Here is a 15,733-nt window from a genome sequence, read left to right on the forward strand (position 1 = left end):
TGAAGTGGTAGGAAAAAAAAGGTACCAGTTTTGATAGAATCAACGTTTCCTTTGAATATATGCCAAGCTAAAAAGGTAAACTGAGTCTGTTCTGTAGATGGACCGTGATTAGACAGAATCCAACTCTCTGAAACTTCTGGACTGTAGCCTCACATCAGAGCTGAAAATGTCACCACCACTCAGGTGCATGCTAATGTCAACTTCTCTTTTTACATTTAAGTGTACAGCTTTAAGAAACCAGGAAGTATGAAAGGAGGCTGTGTCTGGACTGTCAGGTAAATTAATATCGGGTGCATTCAGTTGTGGTTAACCTCAGATTTATGTCTGTGTTCCCATTTTTTGTGAGACTGACTCATTCTCTGATTATCCTTAATAGAAGCTGAATAACAGTATGTCAGTATTTCAGCAATATTTCAATAGTAGTATCAGCAAATCATAATTTATATTGTAAGCCAATAAACCAGTTGGAGTAAAGCTGTAAATATGACCAGTAATTACTTCTCTCTGGTTCCTACAGACTGTCTATGCTGCTATTGTTACTTTGGTCAGATCCCCTGGGCAGCCAGCACACAACAGACCACAGAAAGGTGAGCATGGGAGATGGAGCTACTAGAAAAAATATGTCAGTGTTCTAACATGTGTGATTTTCTTGATGTCCTAATTCTCATGATGGTAGACCTCCATCAAATGTTTCCTGGAATTTTTCTTTTTGGTGTTTTATCTTTTAGTCTAATTGCTTGGTTGGAAAAAGAGACAGGAATGCTCATCTCCAAAGATGGCATGCATGATTGTTTCTCACCAGCACAGCCAAATGCCACCCAAAACAGTGAATAAGAGTATTCCCAGGGGTAACCTGACCACGGTGATAATCTGTACTTGTAGAGACGGAAAGTGAAAACATCTGTCGGCCTTAGCCAAACAAAGAGGGCTGATTTTAGTTGTCAGCAATCCACCTCTTGACCCCCGCAGAGACACAAGTAATGGAAGATGGCTGACCAACAGAACTGTCAGAAAGAAGGGTGTGTGTGTGAATTGCCTCCGTGTGTTTCTACTGGGGGTCCAGCTGTGTGACCTTTGGGTGACCCAGAGATGACAGTGGCTTTGGGTTACAAAAGCCGAAGCTGCAGAAGAGGCGGAGGGGTGGTCCAGGGCTTCCCTGAATAGCTGCACAGGCTGACTGACAGCAGAAGAAGCTCCCTGCCAACTCTCCCTACTGCTTTTGTATTCTCTTTCCATCCACTAAAAGTCAAAGGCAGCTGAGCTTTTACTACAGCCATGTGTTTGCCCAGAGAGGTTGTTGTGAAAGGCGACAAAGCACTCCTTAAAGACAGGATTTCCACGCAACTTTGCGGATAAAGGCAGCTTGGAAAAGGACTCCTGCTGGCAAATTCCTCAAACAGAGAGCAGAGAGTGATCGCTGCTAATATGTCCCTGGCACAGCGACACAGTCAATAGTGAGAAGCACAGGTAGCCAATAGGGGATAGACCACAAACAGACACCCACTAATCAGCCAAATCAGGCCTTTATTCCCATGAACAGAGGTCTATTTCATGAGCACTGGTGGGGGGCAGAGAGGCAGGATAGTTGTGGTGATGTGATGAGGTCCCCAATGTAAGCTTTTATTCAAAGCCATTATCTTTAAAGATTAAAGTCTTGCTGAGGCTTTCCACAAATCTTTGACATTCAGATCTTGCAGCACTTTTCCACTTCTTTGCACTTTGTGATGCCCTTAATTGATGTTTCATTTCCATGCAGGTTCCTCAGAGGGCAGAGCACCACGAGGAAGTTAGGGCAGAGCATGGAGAAATTCAGGGATCTTGGGGTGTCTGGGGTCCCTGGTCAGCTTGCTCCCGGACCTGTGGAAAAGGAGTACAAGAACAGACTAGGCCGTGCCTACCCGTGTACGCTCCATCTCAGTACCCCTCCAGAGGGGCTGGTGTTCAGCCTCATCAACCAGGCCATATAGTTTCAGCTCTTCGGCCTACAGTTCCTCTGCACCGCAGCACAGTCAGACCCTACAACAGCAGCAGCCGTGGAGAGCTGAGAAAAGAGAAGGAGAACAGGCCTGGTGGGCGCAGGTACACACTTTTAGCAGATATTATTCTGCACAGAGACATGGGATTAATTGTAGGATTGCCAGCACAATAGCAATCTGACCCAACAGACAGGGGCATTGCAAATGAAAAGAAGTTGGGCCCAGCAATTACTGCTTTTAGTCCATATAGCGTGTCATGGTGGAAGATGACTAATGTAGCATCTGGCACAGGTTGAGCTATCCTGACAAAAAGTACAATGTCAAAAATTATTTTCCATATTTCATCTTGCTTGACTGTGACATACTCTGTGACACTGATGGTTAGACACACTATGTAAATATGTTGGAGTGAATGAGGATGTTTTACTTAATTTCAGTCAACTCATAACTGTTTGGCAACGTTATCGGTCAAGACCATTATACGAAATGAACATCATCCTTTCCCCTCTGTGTCTTCTGTATACAACCTCCCCTACCCCCTTTTCCACAACCACACACTAGTTAAAAGGGCAGTCTGCTATGACTTATGACCAGGTTACTGTCAGAATTCATGACCCTGCGACTACTTAAACTACTAAACTTTTTATCTGAAAATTACAAAATGTTTAACATTTGAACAAATATTGCAATTCATATTTCTATATCTATGCATTTTATGCGACTATGTTGATGTGTTATAAGGCACAATGAGCCTTTTTTAAATAAAAGTATTTCAGCTTCTGTGCTTATTTAGTGAGTCATGTATGGCTGTGCTGCATGCTGAGCAGCGCAGCCTAAAAGTGACTGTTTGGAGCCATCATTGTGGGCACATCTGACTGCCCTGCAGTGGAAACTAGTCTTTTATGGTTGGAATCAAAAGCCCGGCTTGTGCTTGGCAGCTTTGTGACCTCCTTCCTGTTGTGGTTGCCTTTAAACAAATAGCACTGACAGCTGAGTAATGGGGGGTTGTTTGAGTTGGAATCGAAGGAGCCAAATAACAACAAAAGCTCCCAGAATTCTGCCCATGAGATCCTGGTGCATCACAAAAGTTGTAGTTCAGAAGACGGGCCTTGACATTTTCTTCAATAAAAGATGGCATTTCGCTAAACCTAAACCTTTCCAATAAAAAAAGATATTGATTCAAGTTTAAAACATTGTCGGTAGAAATACGGTAGCAGACTGGATTCAGTTCTGTGGTATTCGATAGGGACATGTGTAGCCTAGAGATGAAGTGATAACTACACTTGCACACTAAGTGTTAATATGTTTGTGTTTTCAGGAGGGTAACAAACATTATCCCAGGGAAGTATGGCTATGGAAGGGCGCCCTATGTTACTTCACTGCAGACGGATACAGGCCAGGGCTCTAAGATCCCTCGCCCACACAGACACAGACGCTCTGCTGCAGCTAATTCCCACCACCCCACAGCTAGAGGCCATGGTAGCCACAGGTTAAACAACCCTAATGCTTCCAGCAATCTCCATCTCTACAGCAGACCTGACATTAATGCCAGGACACAGCATCCCAGAAATAACCAAGTCTGGGCTCCCCTTTACCAGCCTAGTTCAGCCAACAAGGCTGAGGTCCAACAGGAGCACCATACAGGCAGCCACATGTCCAATCCTAAGCAGCATCAAGTGAGACCTTACAACCCTCTGCCTTCTTCCTTCTGTGCTGGGGAGCATGCTCGCTACAGGATCTGCAACAGTAATGTATGCAAGTCTGCGTTTTGTTTGTATTCTCAGACTGGTTTGTTAGTAATCTGGATTTCATTATTTTTAATGCTCCTTTTGTTTGTGTGTGCAAAGGAAAAGCTAGCATTCAAATTATAAACCATTAGTTTTAACTTTGAAGCCCTATACTGTTTAGACATGTAGTAGATGTGTCCTCTACTACCATAACAGTTTAATTTGGATAATTAGACCTGGTTCAAATGTGTTTAGAGTTTATTAGTCAAATTGTCAATGACTGAGTTGAAGAATTGAACAAGAACACCTAATATTAATTAGAAACTAGAAAGCCTATGCTATTTATTGCACTGTAGTGGACTCATTAGCTTTGGGTGTGAATAGTTTATACTTTTCCAGAGCCACATGGCCACCGCTCAAACTTGAAACCAATCTTCAAAACCATCTCAGAATCTATTTTTGTAAAGTTTTTGATTGAGATACTGAACTTATGAGTGGATGTTTTATAGCAGAGCTCACCAGAGAGCTGCACTTGTCTGTGTGTTTGAATCAAACATTAAACCTTATTTAAATTACTAGGGAAAAACCCATAATCTTAATAACTCATACAGCACCTTCACGAGTTTAACACCAGCTTAAATGCATGAGTATGTGGATAATCTTCTAGGTTATTGAATTGATTCTGTGCATTAAAATGAATTGAAACAACCTCTGGTTCTGCACATTATCTCTATGTTGTGTGATGACAGATATTCAAGTAAAGTAAAGCAGACCAGTCTTGTTTAGACAAATGATATAATGTATGGAGACTTAAAGGAGGTTGGGTTTCACTCTGGAGCCTTCATATATGCTTGGAATCTAAGTGCTTTTGTTAAAAAGACAGCGCTACAAGTGGAGGAGTGGAAACAGTTAAAACAGTGAAGGCTCACTGTAGCAATCAGTAAATCAGTGGCTACAGAGCGTGACAGTGAGACGCGGTTGTAGTTACAAAGGGATTTACCTGTCGGACTTGGTGTTTTCATGGAAAATAAATGCATGTTTGTATTTCACTGGTCCTTCCACAGGCCTGTCCCCCATCCAGCAGGCACATCCGGGCTGTCCAGTGTTCATCTTACAACAACCAGCCTTTCATGGGCAGACTGTACGAGTGGGAACCTTTTAATGAGGGTAGGTTACATTTATGAGCAGTGTGAGCATACATAAACTGTATATATGGTTAGGTTCATAATCTGCGGGACAAAGACAAAATTTCTTGTAGTTTTGCCTCTGTACACCACCATAGTTGACAGTCAATCAGACAGTCGATATATGATCAAAATGTAGAGTTTCTGCTTTAATTCAGAGTTGTCATATAACTTTGTATTACCTGTAAGGATTGTATATACAAGCAGTATGACTTTTTTTCTCTTTAAAATGCAAAACATATAAGCAGGAAACTAATATGTTAGGATTGTACATCCTGACATATTAGTTTTTGTTAGAGACGAGAACGAGATGACTGTCTGTAAGGATTGTATATATTGTTTTTAATACTTGGATGAAAATCCTTTTTAGTCAGTGACCACCTGAGGTCTAGAGCCCATGGACATCATGAAATGCTGTGTTTCCCTTCTGGAGATTCTTTGCCAGGCCTTTTCTGCAGCTGCCCTCAGTTGCTACTTTTTTATATTTCATAACTGAAAAGCATACTCTGTTAGATTGAGATCAGGTGACTGATCCCATTTATTTACCTTGAGAAACTCTTGCAGTATCGACTAATTGACTAGTTGTAAAATAATTTTTCTTAACCATGAAAATAATGGTCATTGTGTTCTTTAGTACTGAGTTGGCCAAAGCACTCCTTCTTTTTAACAATATACCAGATTTTTGATCTGGCTAGTCCTACAGTTTTTTGTTCTCTCTCTGAGGCTTATTTTGCTCTTTCAATCTCATGATGGCACCTTCACTTGCACTGGCATCTGTGTGGGCCTCATATTTAAAATTACAGTGGAATCCTATAAAACACTAATTGAAAACTTTGGATCAATGTCAGACATTATGTTTCCTACATTTGCGATAAAATAAAATGAAAAAAGCCTCACCTGGCCACGAAACTGTTTGTTAGTCACCTGTCCAGTTAGTTTTTTAGCCTCTGAAAATGTGTATAAAATTCTTAAACAGTTAATGCAGAGTTTTTGTTAAACCCCTTGAAATAAAGCTCAAAGCTCATGGCTTCATTGTCATATAACTGATTTGATTTTAAAATCTATTGTAGTGGTATATAGAGCCAGAGCTACAAAAATTTAATTAATACTAACTTTATTTTAGAATTAAATGCATATTTACCCCAGAATAACAGATAGCATATAACAAGGACACTGTGTCTCTACTGTCTTTAACTGAGCAAAAAGGGAAAAATTTCCTCACATATGTCAATTTTGCAGTCAGTATTGATTTGGGCTACCGTCACTGTAATGGTCTTGCCCTTGCACTCTCCTAATTTGCAGGTAGATAAAAAATATTCTAATCCTAAGTCTGACTTTTTACTATTAAAAATTTTGAGTTAATGATGCCACTTGATGAAAAGCTGAGAGGCCGCTAACAGTTCATCCTGAGGGCGACATGATTAAGTCAAAAGGCTTGAGCCATGAAATCTCTTGACAGAGACAAACGTTTCAGACTTTGAGACTGACAGTACTCAATTAAGCCCCGTAAAAACTAAAGCAGGGGTTTAGCGCTGTCAATATTAGGATTATTTTTTGCTTCTTTTGTGTATGTATGTCACATACACAAATGACTGAATACCTGTAAAGTGTTGTTGAAGAAGTAATAAATGCTGCTCAAAGTCAGTAGCTTCACCTAACCCCCTGAGGTCATACATTTCACAGTTAACTGCATGTTCACACTGTGTTACACCATCCACAACCTAGACATCTGCATTACTCATACTCTCATAACACATACATATAGGGCCTTGGGGGTGGACACGTTATACAGCATCCACAGGATGGTCTGTGTATTCAAACCCACCTCTGGTGCTGGTGCCCTACCCTCAATTTTAAATGCACTGAGGGTTTTCGGGAGGAGCCTGCTGCTCTCTGGCAGGAAGCACCATGCCCTCCTGTGTTTTAAATGCACTTTAGAACAACACCCAGCAACACTACATATGAGCGGGCGGAGGGAGGTTTGGGGTCTCCACTCACCCCTGTTCTGTGAACCGTCAGGGCTGAGGGGCTGGGAGGAGGTGCTGGCCATTTCTTTTCTTCCCCCCCTTTCTCACCATTTCTTCTCCCCTCTATTTTTTTTCTCTCCCTCTCTTTCTTTCATTTTTTTCTCCCTGTCCTATCCGCCAGTCATGTCTGTCCCGTCTGTAACAACCAAAAATCTAATCAAATAAATACATAATTACAATAAAGGTCAATCATATGGACCAATATGGCAAGGCCATGATGATCCAAATGGTAAAGTAAAGCCGCTTGGCATCTTTCTTGGCCTTCAGACAACAATTCTGATGGCTAAAGATCCAAACGGGACAGGCAAAAAAAAAGAAAAAAAAGCAAACCTAAACCTCAGTTTAAAACACAGAGATGACTAAATACCTGTAAAGTGTTGTTGAAGAAGTAATAAATGCCGCTCAAAGTCAGTAGCTTCACCTAACCCTGAGGTCACACATTTCACAGTTAACTGCATGTTCACACTGTGTTACACCTTCAGCTCCCTGACCCATGACGTATTTAAACTGATGTGTAGCTTGATGTAAGGACTACGGTATGCCACCTGTCCGTAGGCTTACTGATGAATGTTCATACGTACGAACTCATTTAACGTACTCACCTGAAGTATCCAGGCAACAGTCAAAACAACTGACTATCTGTCATTTGTCTGAGCTAATGGAAATACCAGCCTCCAGAGTTAATATCCTGTCAAACAGATGTGTATTGTGAGATCTTGTCTGTGTGCTGTGGCCTTAACTGATGGATAAGACAGATATAAAGATTAAATAACCTCAGGTACACATACGAGGTTAAGTCTGGGTCATTTGACACCCATCTTGAGCAGTGCTTAAACATACTCTTGTACATCTGTTTAAGAAATGCCTGGCTTTTGGGCTTGTAGCATATCTAATTGGTAAAGCACACGAATAAAGGAAAGCAGAGGTTAGACTTTGCAGCTTTTATTGCATCAAACATAATCCTTTGTCAATATTAAAGATCTTTTTTTGTAGAACATGTTTAACATTTTAAAGAGAGAGAATTTGTCCTTTTAGTTTTAAAACAGCAGCCAAGGCCAGTCCAGTGCTGTTTTAGTTCTTTTCAGAATACAGCCACAGGGTAAAACTGTAACACTTGTTTTTTTCACAGAACTCTAATGTTTTGGTAAATTATGCGCTTAAACATTATATTGTAATGACCATAACAACTCTTATGATTTAAAAAAACTTGGTGAATATGACCATAAAAGGCAAAAACAGTAGTTTAATATGCCTGGTCAGGATGGTGCCTGGAAAGTGTCCAAAAGGATATGTGCTTGAAAAGATTAGCAAATTTAAATATATGATCAAAGTACAGTTACTCCCCATGTATCATATATGCATATGCAATTTATTTCAATGTGGATTCAGTCTTTAAATCCAGCTGGATTTCATGTAGTTACAAAATAATAAATTTAATGGTAAAATCTACGTTTATTTCATTCACACAATGAGAGTGTCAAAACTTTTTACACATATTTAAAGATGGATGTCAGCACATTCATCAGTGATGTGTTGATGTTTTTTTTAAATTTACTTTTGTTTGTGTGTATTGTGAAACCAGCATATTTTCATATCTTGAAATATGTCTTTATATCATGATACCTAAATCTGTTTACAGTTCCTATTGAGCAGCAGTGTGAACTCAACTGCCGGGCCATAGGGTTCAGGTTCTACGTGCGACAGTCAGAAAGGGTGATCGACGGGACGCCATGTGGACAGAATGAAACTTCTCTCTGTGTGGCAGGAAAGTGTACGGTAGGCCACCCACTGACCCTTTTTCTGACATACTGTAGAAAAGAGAAGGATTTTGTATTATTTATTGTAATGCTACATGCTACATGATTACATCTATTTACAAGATCCTGCAGGGCTTTGCTGAGATGGGCAACATTTTGTTCTAACTGTTCTCACTTGTATCAAACATAATATGTCATCATCAAGCTCTGTATGTTTTCATGCTGCATTTCTGCTGCATCCTTCATGACCTTAGAGTGGAGCTTCACTTTCTCTTCATGACCTCTTTTTTGGGTAAAGCAGCAGTGATTCAAATGTACAGATGGAGTGTAAAACATTTATAATATAAGTAAACCTTTACACACTTAGGCGGTAGCACTGGTGTAAAGATGGCTTTGAGCACCAGAGGGCAGCACAGCATAAGAATCATGACTGTACAGTATCTGTGACGCAAAGCAGCAAAAATAAAAAAATTACCCTACTGGAAACAGGACGCTGTTGCTGTGTGGGCTTATAGTTAGGTATGTATTCATTGTGCTGGATTCACTGTGACTGTTGTTTGATCAGGGTTTAACTCCAAGAAATGTGTTTAAAACACGGCTCAATTGCAATTGGTTGTGCTGACCTTACTCTTTTAACCCAGTGTCTTTCCCATGAACTGTAATCCAGCAACAGTCTTTGCGACATTAAGATTTAATCAAGACAGAAAGCCTTCTGATCTCACATTTCACTGCTAACGCACACTATTCATCGGCATTGTTATCCTTCACATGGGTACTGTTGAATCATCAAAAATAAATTGTTTTGCGTGTATGAATCAAAAAATGATTAATCTGCAAATGCCCATTTATGTTCCAGTTTCTCATGTTCTGGCTTATTATTTAAAAACTGAAACTCATAAGAAGTTTTTTCGGAAAAGGAGATTTTGTTCTGCATCTCTTTCTCCACTGAGATTTTCTCAGCTGGTCCAGGCTTCTGAACAGGACATCCCCCCAGCTACAAGCCAAGATATAATGTGAAAACATCTGGATAATTTAATTTAATCAGAGTCATGATTGGAATTTCATATTATTGTGGGAATTTATAAATGTTTGCAGTTGACGCTGAAGGTTTTCCCTCCCCTCCTGGAGGTTACAGGACCTTGAAGATATATACCTGACATATGGAATATACATAATCTCTGAAACAAGAGATATCATTGCAACTATATTGATAAAAAAAGACCACAGTAGAAAGAGGCAGGGCAGGTAGAGGGGAAAAGCAGCAGATCCAATCATAAGTAGCAACAGCAACAGCATGGAGCAGGAAGGAATCGCGGGGAAGTTGGCTGCTTGAACAGACTGTTTGAAGTGTCAGTCATCATTGGTACCTCTTTGGATCAGCTGATAGTCAGCTGGTTTGATGCACTCTGCTTGACCCACATGATACCCTGTAGCTTGTCAAAATGCTGCAATAACTAATTGATAAAAAAAAAAAAAACTAACCTAAAAACCTTTAATAATAATGGATTGGATTTATATAGCGCTTTTCTAGGTACCCAAAGCGCTTTACAATACCACTATTCATTCACTCTCACATTCATACACTGGTGGAGGCAGCTACAGTTGTAGCCACAGCTGCCCTGGGGCAGACTGACAGAAGTGAGGCTGCCATATCACGCCATCGGCCCCTCTGGCTAACACCAGTAGGCAAGTAGGGTAAAGTGTCTTGCCCAAGGACACAATGACCAGGACAGAGAGTCCACGGATCGAACCGGCGACCTTCCGGTTACAGATGCGATTCCCAACCCCCTGAGCCACGGTCGCCCTAAGTAGAATACATTAAAAATCAAATCAGTAGCACAATGTTTGTGAAGTCAAATGTATTAGTGGTGTCAAGTATTTCAATTATAAGACTTTTTCTGATGGAGATTGTATTGATCCCCACAGGATTAGTCCTGCTGACATAAATGTGATCCTCTAACTTGATCCTTGTCTTCTAGAGTCACGTATCATAGCTATTGATATTCAGTGGTTTGCTCAGGATATTAAGTCCCACTCAACATAAAATTTTAAAACTTTCTACTCATCTATTTTTTAACGCGAGCAACAGATCAAAATACCAAATTACTCAGTGATTTAGTTTGCTCTGCTGCTGCTCTGCTTTTAAAAGCCCAGTTGGACCCAGGAGCCAACCAACTACTATGCTCTATAGATGAGCAGAGAGTACTGCAAGGTCAGGTCAAGTATGGAAGTAACATTTCCATACCTGACCAGTAACTGGCCTAAAACCCAGATTGGTGATGATAATAATGATATTTTTATTGCCATTCACTCTATATCTATTTTGGATATCCATGCATTGTTTCCTGTTAAAACGCATTATAATGTATACTATTTCTGGCATTTTATTGGAGAGGAAATGTCAATCGTGCTGGTGTGATAGTGGGTAATGTGTTACCTCTGAAATACATAACATTATTGCCACTTTGCTGAGTTTTTTTGGAGATTGAAGCTGCATGATTGAAAGTTACAACAGGAGCGCTTTAGAGTTAAATACCAGATTGTATTTTACGACATGTTTCATACATTCATTGCTGTTTTCAGTTGCTTCTCCATGGTAATCCACATGGAATAGAAAAACACAAACCTTTTTTTTAAATACTTAATTCTGATAATTACATTAGAAATTTTTGAAAGAGACAAGTAAATGTTATAAGACATAAAAAAAAACCAAATGTTTGGCATAAGTCATTTCTATTTCTTTTCCATATGGGAAGGCCAAAAAGACAACAACAATGGCAGGCCAAGATGGATATTATTATTATTTTTTAGCTCATATGGGAAATGTTGGCTCTAACAAATTGAGTTTGGTCTGTGTTTGGATGGTTGTTATAGCACCACTTAAAGCTCTGTGTTTCTTTAATTGCAGTTTTCCGTGTTCTCTTTGTCTCATCAAAATCTGCGTACTTTCTTTTGTCTCAAACAGTTTTCGTTGGCTATTTGCTAGACTAGACTAAATTAATATAAAGTAAACTTAATACTTATTACATTTCTGTGAAGAAAAAGACTCTGACACCAAATTAATCAGAAGATATCTCACACAAAGCTACTGCACAAACTGTTAAACTGTCCCCAAGGCACAGAGAAGTGTTACGGATATACTCCTAGAGCTCTGCCAGAGACTCTGATGCTTCTGTATTTGGATGAGAGCCAAATCATACAATAATTTTTCACCAGTTATTCAAACTTAGTCGATCCAGCAGGTCAGAGCCCGTCTGTACATAGCACATACTACTGTTGTACATTTTTCAACACGTCCAAAGCACATTACCAGAGAAAAAAGGTATTTGTCCAACTGTGTGCTATTCTCGAGAAGGAAAAAATTGTTATGTGTAACGTTTGCTGTTTATAGTTAGTGTTTGTGTATCATGTTTCCAAAGTAAATATTTAAAGCATTCATCATTTTAGCAAATGATACCACAGATGAGAGAGGGGTTCAGAGTGTTTCCTGAAGCACTATAAATACTCTCAAGTCCTGCATTAAAAATGGGTTCATTAAGGGGGAGGCATCGGTAAATATCACTAAAAGTCCAAGGTTCATGCATATTACACCAATGATTAGATCAATAAATTATTGTTAATCGTGAGATAAAGTGAAAGCCGAATATTGTTGTTGTATTTAGTTGAGTTGGAGCAAATGTTTCATACAGGACTGTAGGATCATTTTTATGGATCTTTTAGATAATGTATCAATTTTTTTACTTTTTTAAAAATTAAACTAAATATGAAAAGTGACAAATCTAAAACTATGTTTTCCTTTAAACAAGGGCTCAAACAGTTATCCCATTTTTTTCAGATAACTAATAGATTAATTATTTTTAGTTTAACTCATGTAGTTGTTTAATTTATATCCAATCATTACATTTTATGAATTTTTCTTACTTTTATTGTATAAATAATTGTACTTGTAACTGGAGCTGTTAGATAATTGTCATGCCCTACTAAGTACATTATTTTCCTTTAAATTCTAATAGAATAAAGCTTGATAAGAAGAACACATTTAATTAAATATGATGCTTGATTAAAAGTACTTGCATACGTTGTTGTATATGGATTGTTACTGGATAACTTGGGCAGTTTTATTTTTTTTTTACAGTATTGATTGACTACCCCAACACGTTCTCTTACACCTGACAAGATAAATTAATATAACATTTCTCAAATGATACATGGTGTTTTATACATCAAGCTCTTCGTTTTGTAGAATGAGGAGCGCAAATTATTGCCTCAGGTGATTTTTTTAAAATTAATTATTATTAGGCTTATAGTCTATTTTCTGACTGAGTGAACCTTCCCTCTGTTGGAAATTCTCTTTTTAAGCTGTGTGTGAATATGTGTGCATCATTGTGCTGGAACTAGACCATCTCACACATACTGAAAAAGGATCAAAATAACCCCTAGCATTATGCTCAAGGCAACATTATACTGAGCAATCTCTAGGGAGATTACTGCAGCGACTCTGCTGCTGGTAGTTTGATTCCAGTGCAATGTGTTTTATATGTGACCTGTTCAGTAGTGCATGAGATAGTTGGCAAGATGTAGGGCAATTTAACTGTCAAAATAGCATTTGGGTTATTGTAACGTTAATAACAGTTTCAGTGTAACCTTTACCTACATTTTGATTCATCCAGTTTATTGCTTTTTTGCTTTATCTAAGTCCTCGTGGCCGGCAGGAGGAAAAGGCTGCCCACCCCTGACATGTAACAACAGAGATGAGCGGTCAGGAAGAGCAAGGGAACAAAGTCATGAGTTTAAATCATTGTTACAGTCCCATGTTACAACCACTACCTCACAGTTCTTTAATATCTCTTTAAATCTTGAGCTGTTTTTCTTTTTTTTCTTCTTCTTCTTTTTTTTAAAAACAAACCCCACAAACCTTTGCACTAGTGTCTGGACGTAATTTTAGCTGTGGAATTCATATTGGTCTCATTGTGGTTTGCAACCGTGACCACAAGCAAATTTTTGACACTTAATCATAATAATGAAAAATTAATTCATAACATTTGGACTATATTTTTGGGTTAGGAGGAAATGTCTCTCAATGAGTTTATTATTTTATCTCTCCATATTCAAACCATAAAAGTTATGCGCTTGCTGTGGTGATGATCTGTTACTGATTACAGAGAAAACATGGCCTTTTACCACACAGTTCATAGTTACTGTGGTCCATGACATCTTTGATATTATGCATATAACTGCCCTCCTCTGTTCTTTCTCTTCCTCTGACCTTTGGACTTGGTCACATATTTTTTTAACCTGATGGACAAACACCTAATTGATTATGATTTATTTTCTTCTGATTGGACAAATTTATGGTATTTTATTCTCAATTCACTGACTATATTGAAATTTCTTGCTGCATGTGCACTTAAAATGGCATAACATTTTGGAAATGTGCTTGGTTACAGGCTTAACGCATGCCGCTCGTGGGTTTAGTGGTCAGTCTATTATTGTGGGTAACATGCCCCAGAGATTGGACCCTTTGGTTGGTGGCTTCACATGGATCATTTGTTCTGTATGGTAAAGTGCTTGGCAGATTTCAGGATTACTTTCTTGTTCTTGCCCTTGCTTTCCATTTGTTTTTACAGTATCCATCCAGCAATTTACTTAGCCTAAGTTCCAGTTCTCGTCTCATTCATCCTGGATAGGTCAACATTCCTAGAGCCCCCCACAATATTAGTAAGAAAACCCCAACAATCAGATGATAACGTATGATCGAGCATCAGGTGACAGTAGTGAGAAATAACCTCTTTTAAATTGGATGATGCGTCAGCTATCTACTGTGATCACTCTGGGGTGAGGGGTAAGAGAAGGAGAAAAAAAATGAGACCATTAAAGAAAAAGGACAAAATACAAACGATGGGAAAGAGAAGATAAATGAGAAACACAGACCACCATTCATGCTCTCATTGACTCCTACAGCTAGTTCAGGTTCACCAGTGAACCTAACGTGCGTGTCTTTAGACTGTGGGAGGAAGCTGGGCTCCAGGAGTCCTCATGCATGAGGAGAACATGCTAACTCCACACAGAAAAGTCAAGCTAAACAGTTAGTCATTGTTCAGGACATTAACACATAAATGGCTATGGACATGTAATCAAAAGGTTCTTTTGGTTCCATAGGGATTAGGTTAGACTGTTTAACACTTTACATGTGACATATATAATAGTTTAAGAAACTGGTTAACAATTTTGGTAAAATTATAAGACTATGTCTCTATGATCAGAATTTTTGACTTGTTAAGGACATTTAATATCCTGACTGATAAGTTTTTGTACGATCACCTTTATCTTTTAAAAGCCGAAACATTTAATATTTCCAATGAGCTGTATGTGCCATGTGCACATGGGAAAGTCCAGGTCCTATGAATGTAGTTACTCATTTCAGATGAACAGTGAAAGAAAGATCCCTTTATGTTGAGAATTCAGTGCAGCTGTGAGTTCTCTCCTTTTTATACTGAGGAAGTGCATTTGAGAAGGGTGTGTATATTTTTAAAGGGCGATCACTGACCACACACTTTTCTTCTGATGGTGGTGGGCCCACCTGAGGAAAGAAAATCTATCTTTTCTAAACTATTACAGAGGCAGTAGTGGATTTGCACTACTCCCTGCCGTTCAACACAGTTAGGCAGGAACCATCTAAATCAGGAAATCCAGTTCTGAAAGCTGAAGTTTAAATTTTCTTGATCTGTGTGGACAATAAATTGATTATGTCTCGTATTGGTCTTTAAAATATTTTTGATTTGGTCTCTCTTAGGATTAATGTTTGCTGATAAGAACTGAAAGGTTGACCAGGCAGATTCCAGTACAGGTTTTGATGAATTGTTCTTTCCTAATGAAGATGACAGAATTATGGGATATCCAACCCGGTGCAATGGTGAGGTCTTAGCAATGGCCTTCCTCCCTGACTGGCATGTTTCCCAGCATCCAGATCCCAGAGCATGGCTCAGGCCAAAACTCATCAAACAACAGCCAAGGCCACTCCTCACTTCTTTACTCTGACAGCTGCATCTGTTTTATGCATCC

At 39.1% G+C, this 15,733-nt stretch overlaps 1 protein-coding gene across 1 annotated transcript in view; it reads left to right on the forward strand.

Moving 5' to 3' along the window:
- Window positions 1–222: 222 nt before the first annotated feature.
- thsd4 (thrombospondin type 1 domain containing 4) overlaps window positions 223–15,733 on the forward strand; it is a 51,780-nt gene continuing 36,269 nt past the window's right edge. The window contains exons 1-6 of the mRNA XM_085445357.1: window positions 223–275; window positions 518–587; window positions 1,757–2,079; window positions 3,295–3,727; window positions 4,768–4,870; window positions 8,554–8,690. Of these exons, the coding sequence (XP_085301483.1) occupies window positions 247–275; window positions 518–587; window positions 1,757–2,079; window positions 3,295–3,727; window positions 4,768–4,870; window positions 8,554–8,690 (1,095 nt within the window). The 5' untranslated portion in view covers window positions 223–246. The remainder of the gene's footprint in view (window positions 276–517; window positions 588–1,756; window positions 2,080–3,294; window positions 3,728–4,767; window positions 4,871–8,553; window positions 8,691–15,733) is intronic.

The sequence above is a fragment of the Copadichromis virginalis genome, linkage group LG1, assembly GCF_057382275.1.
Source record: "Copadichromis virginalis isolate Kocher_CV1m ecotype Utaka linkage group LG1, C_Virginalis_male_GT1.1, whole genome shotgun sequence".
NCBI classification, from domain to species: domain Eukaryota; kingdom Metazoa; phylum Chordata; class Actinopteri; order Cichliformes; family Cichlidae; genus Copadichromis; species Copadichromis virginalis.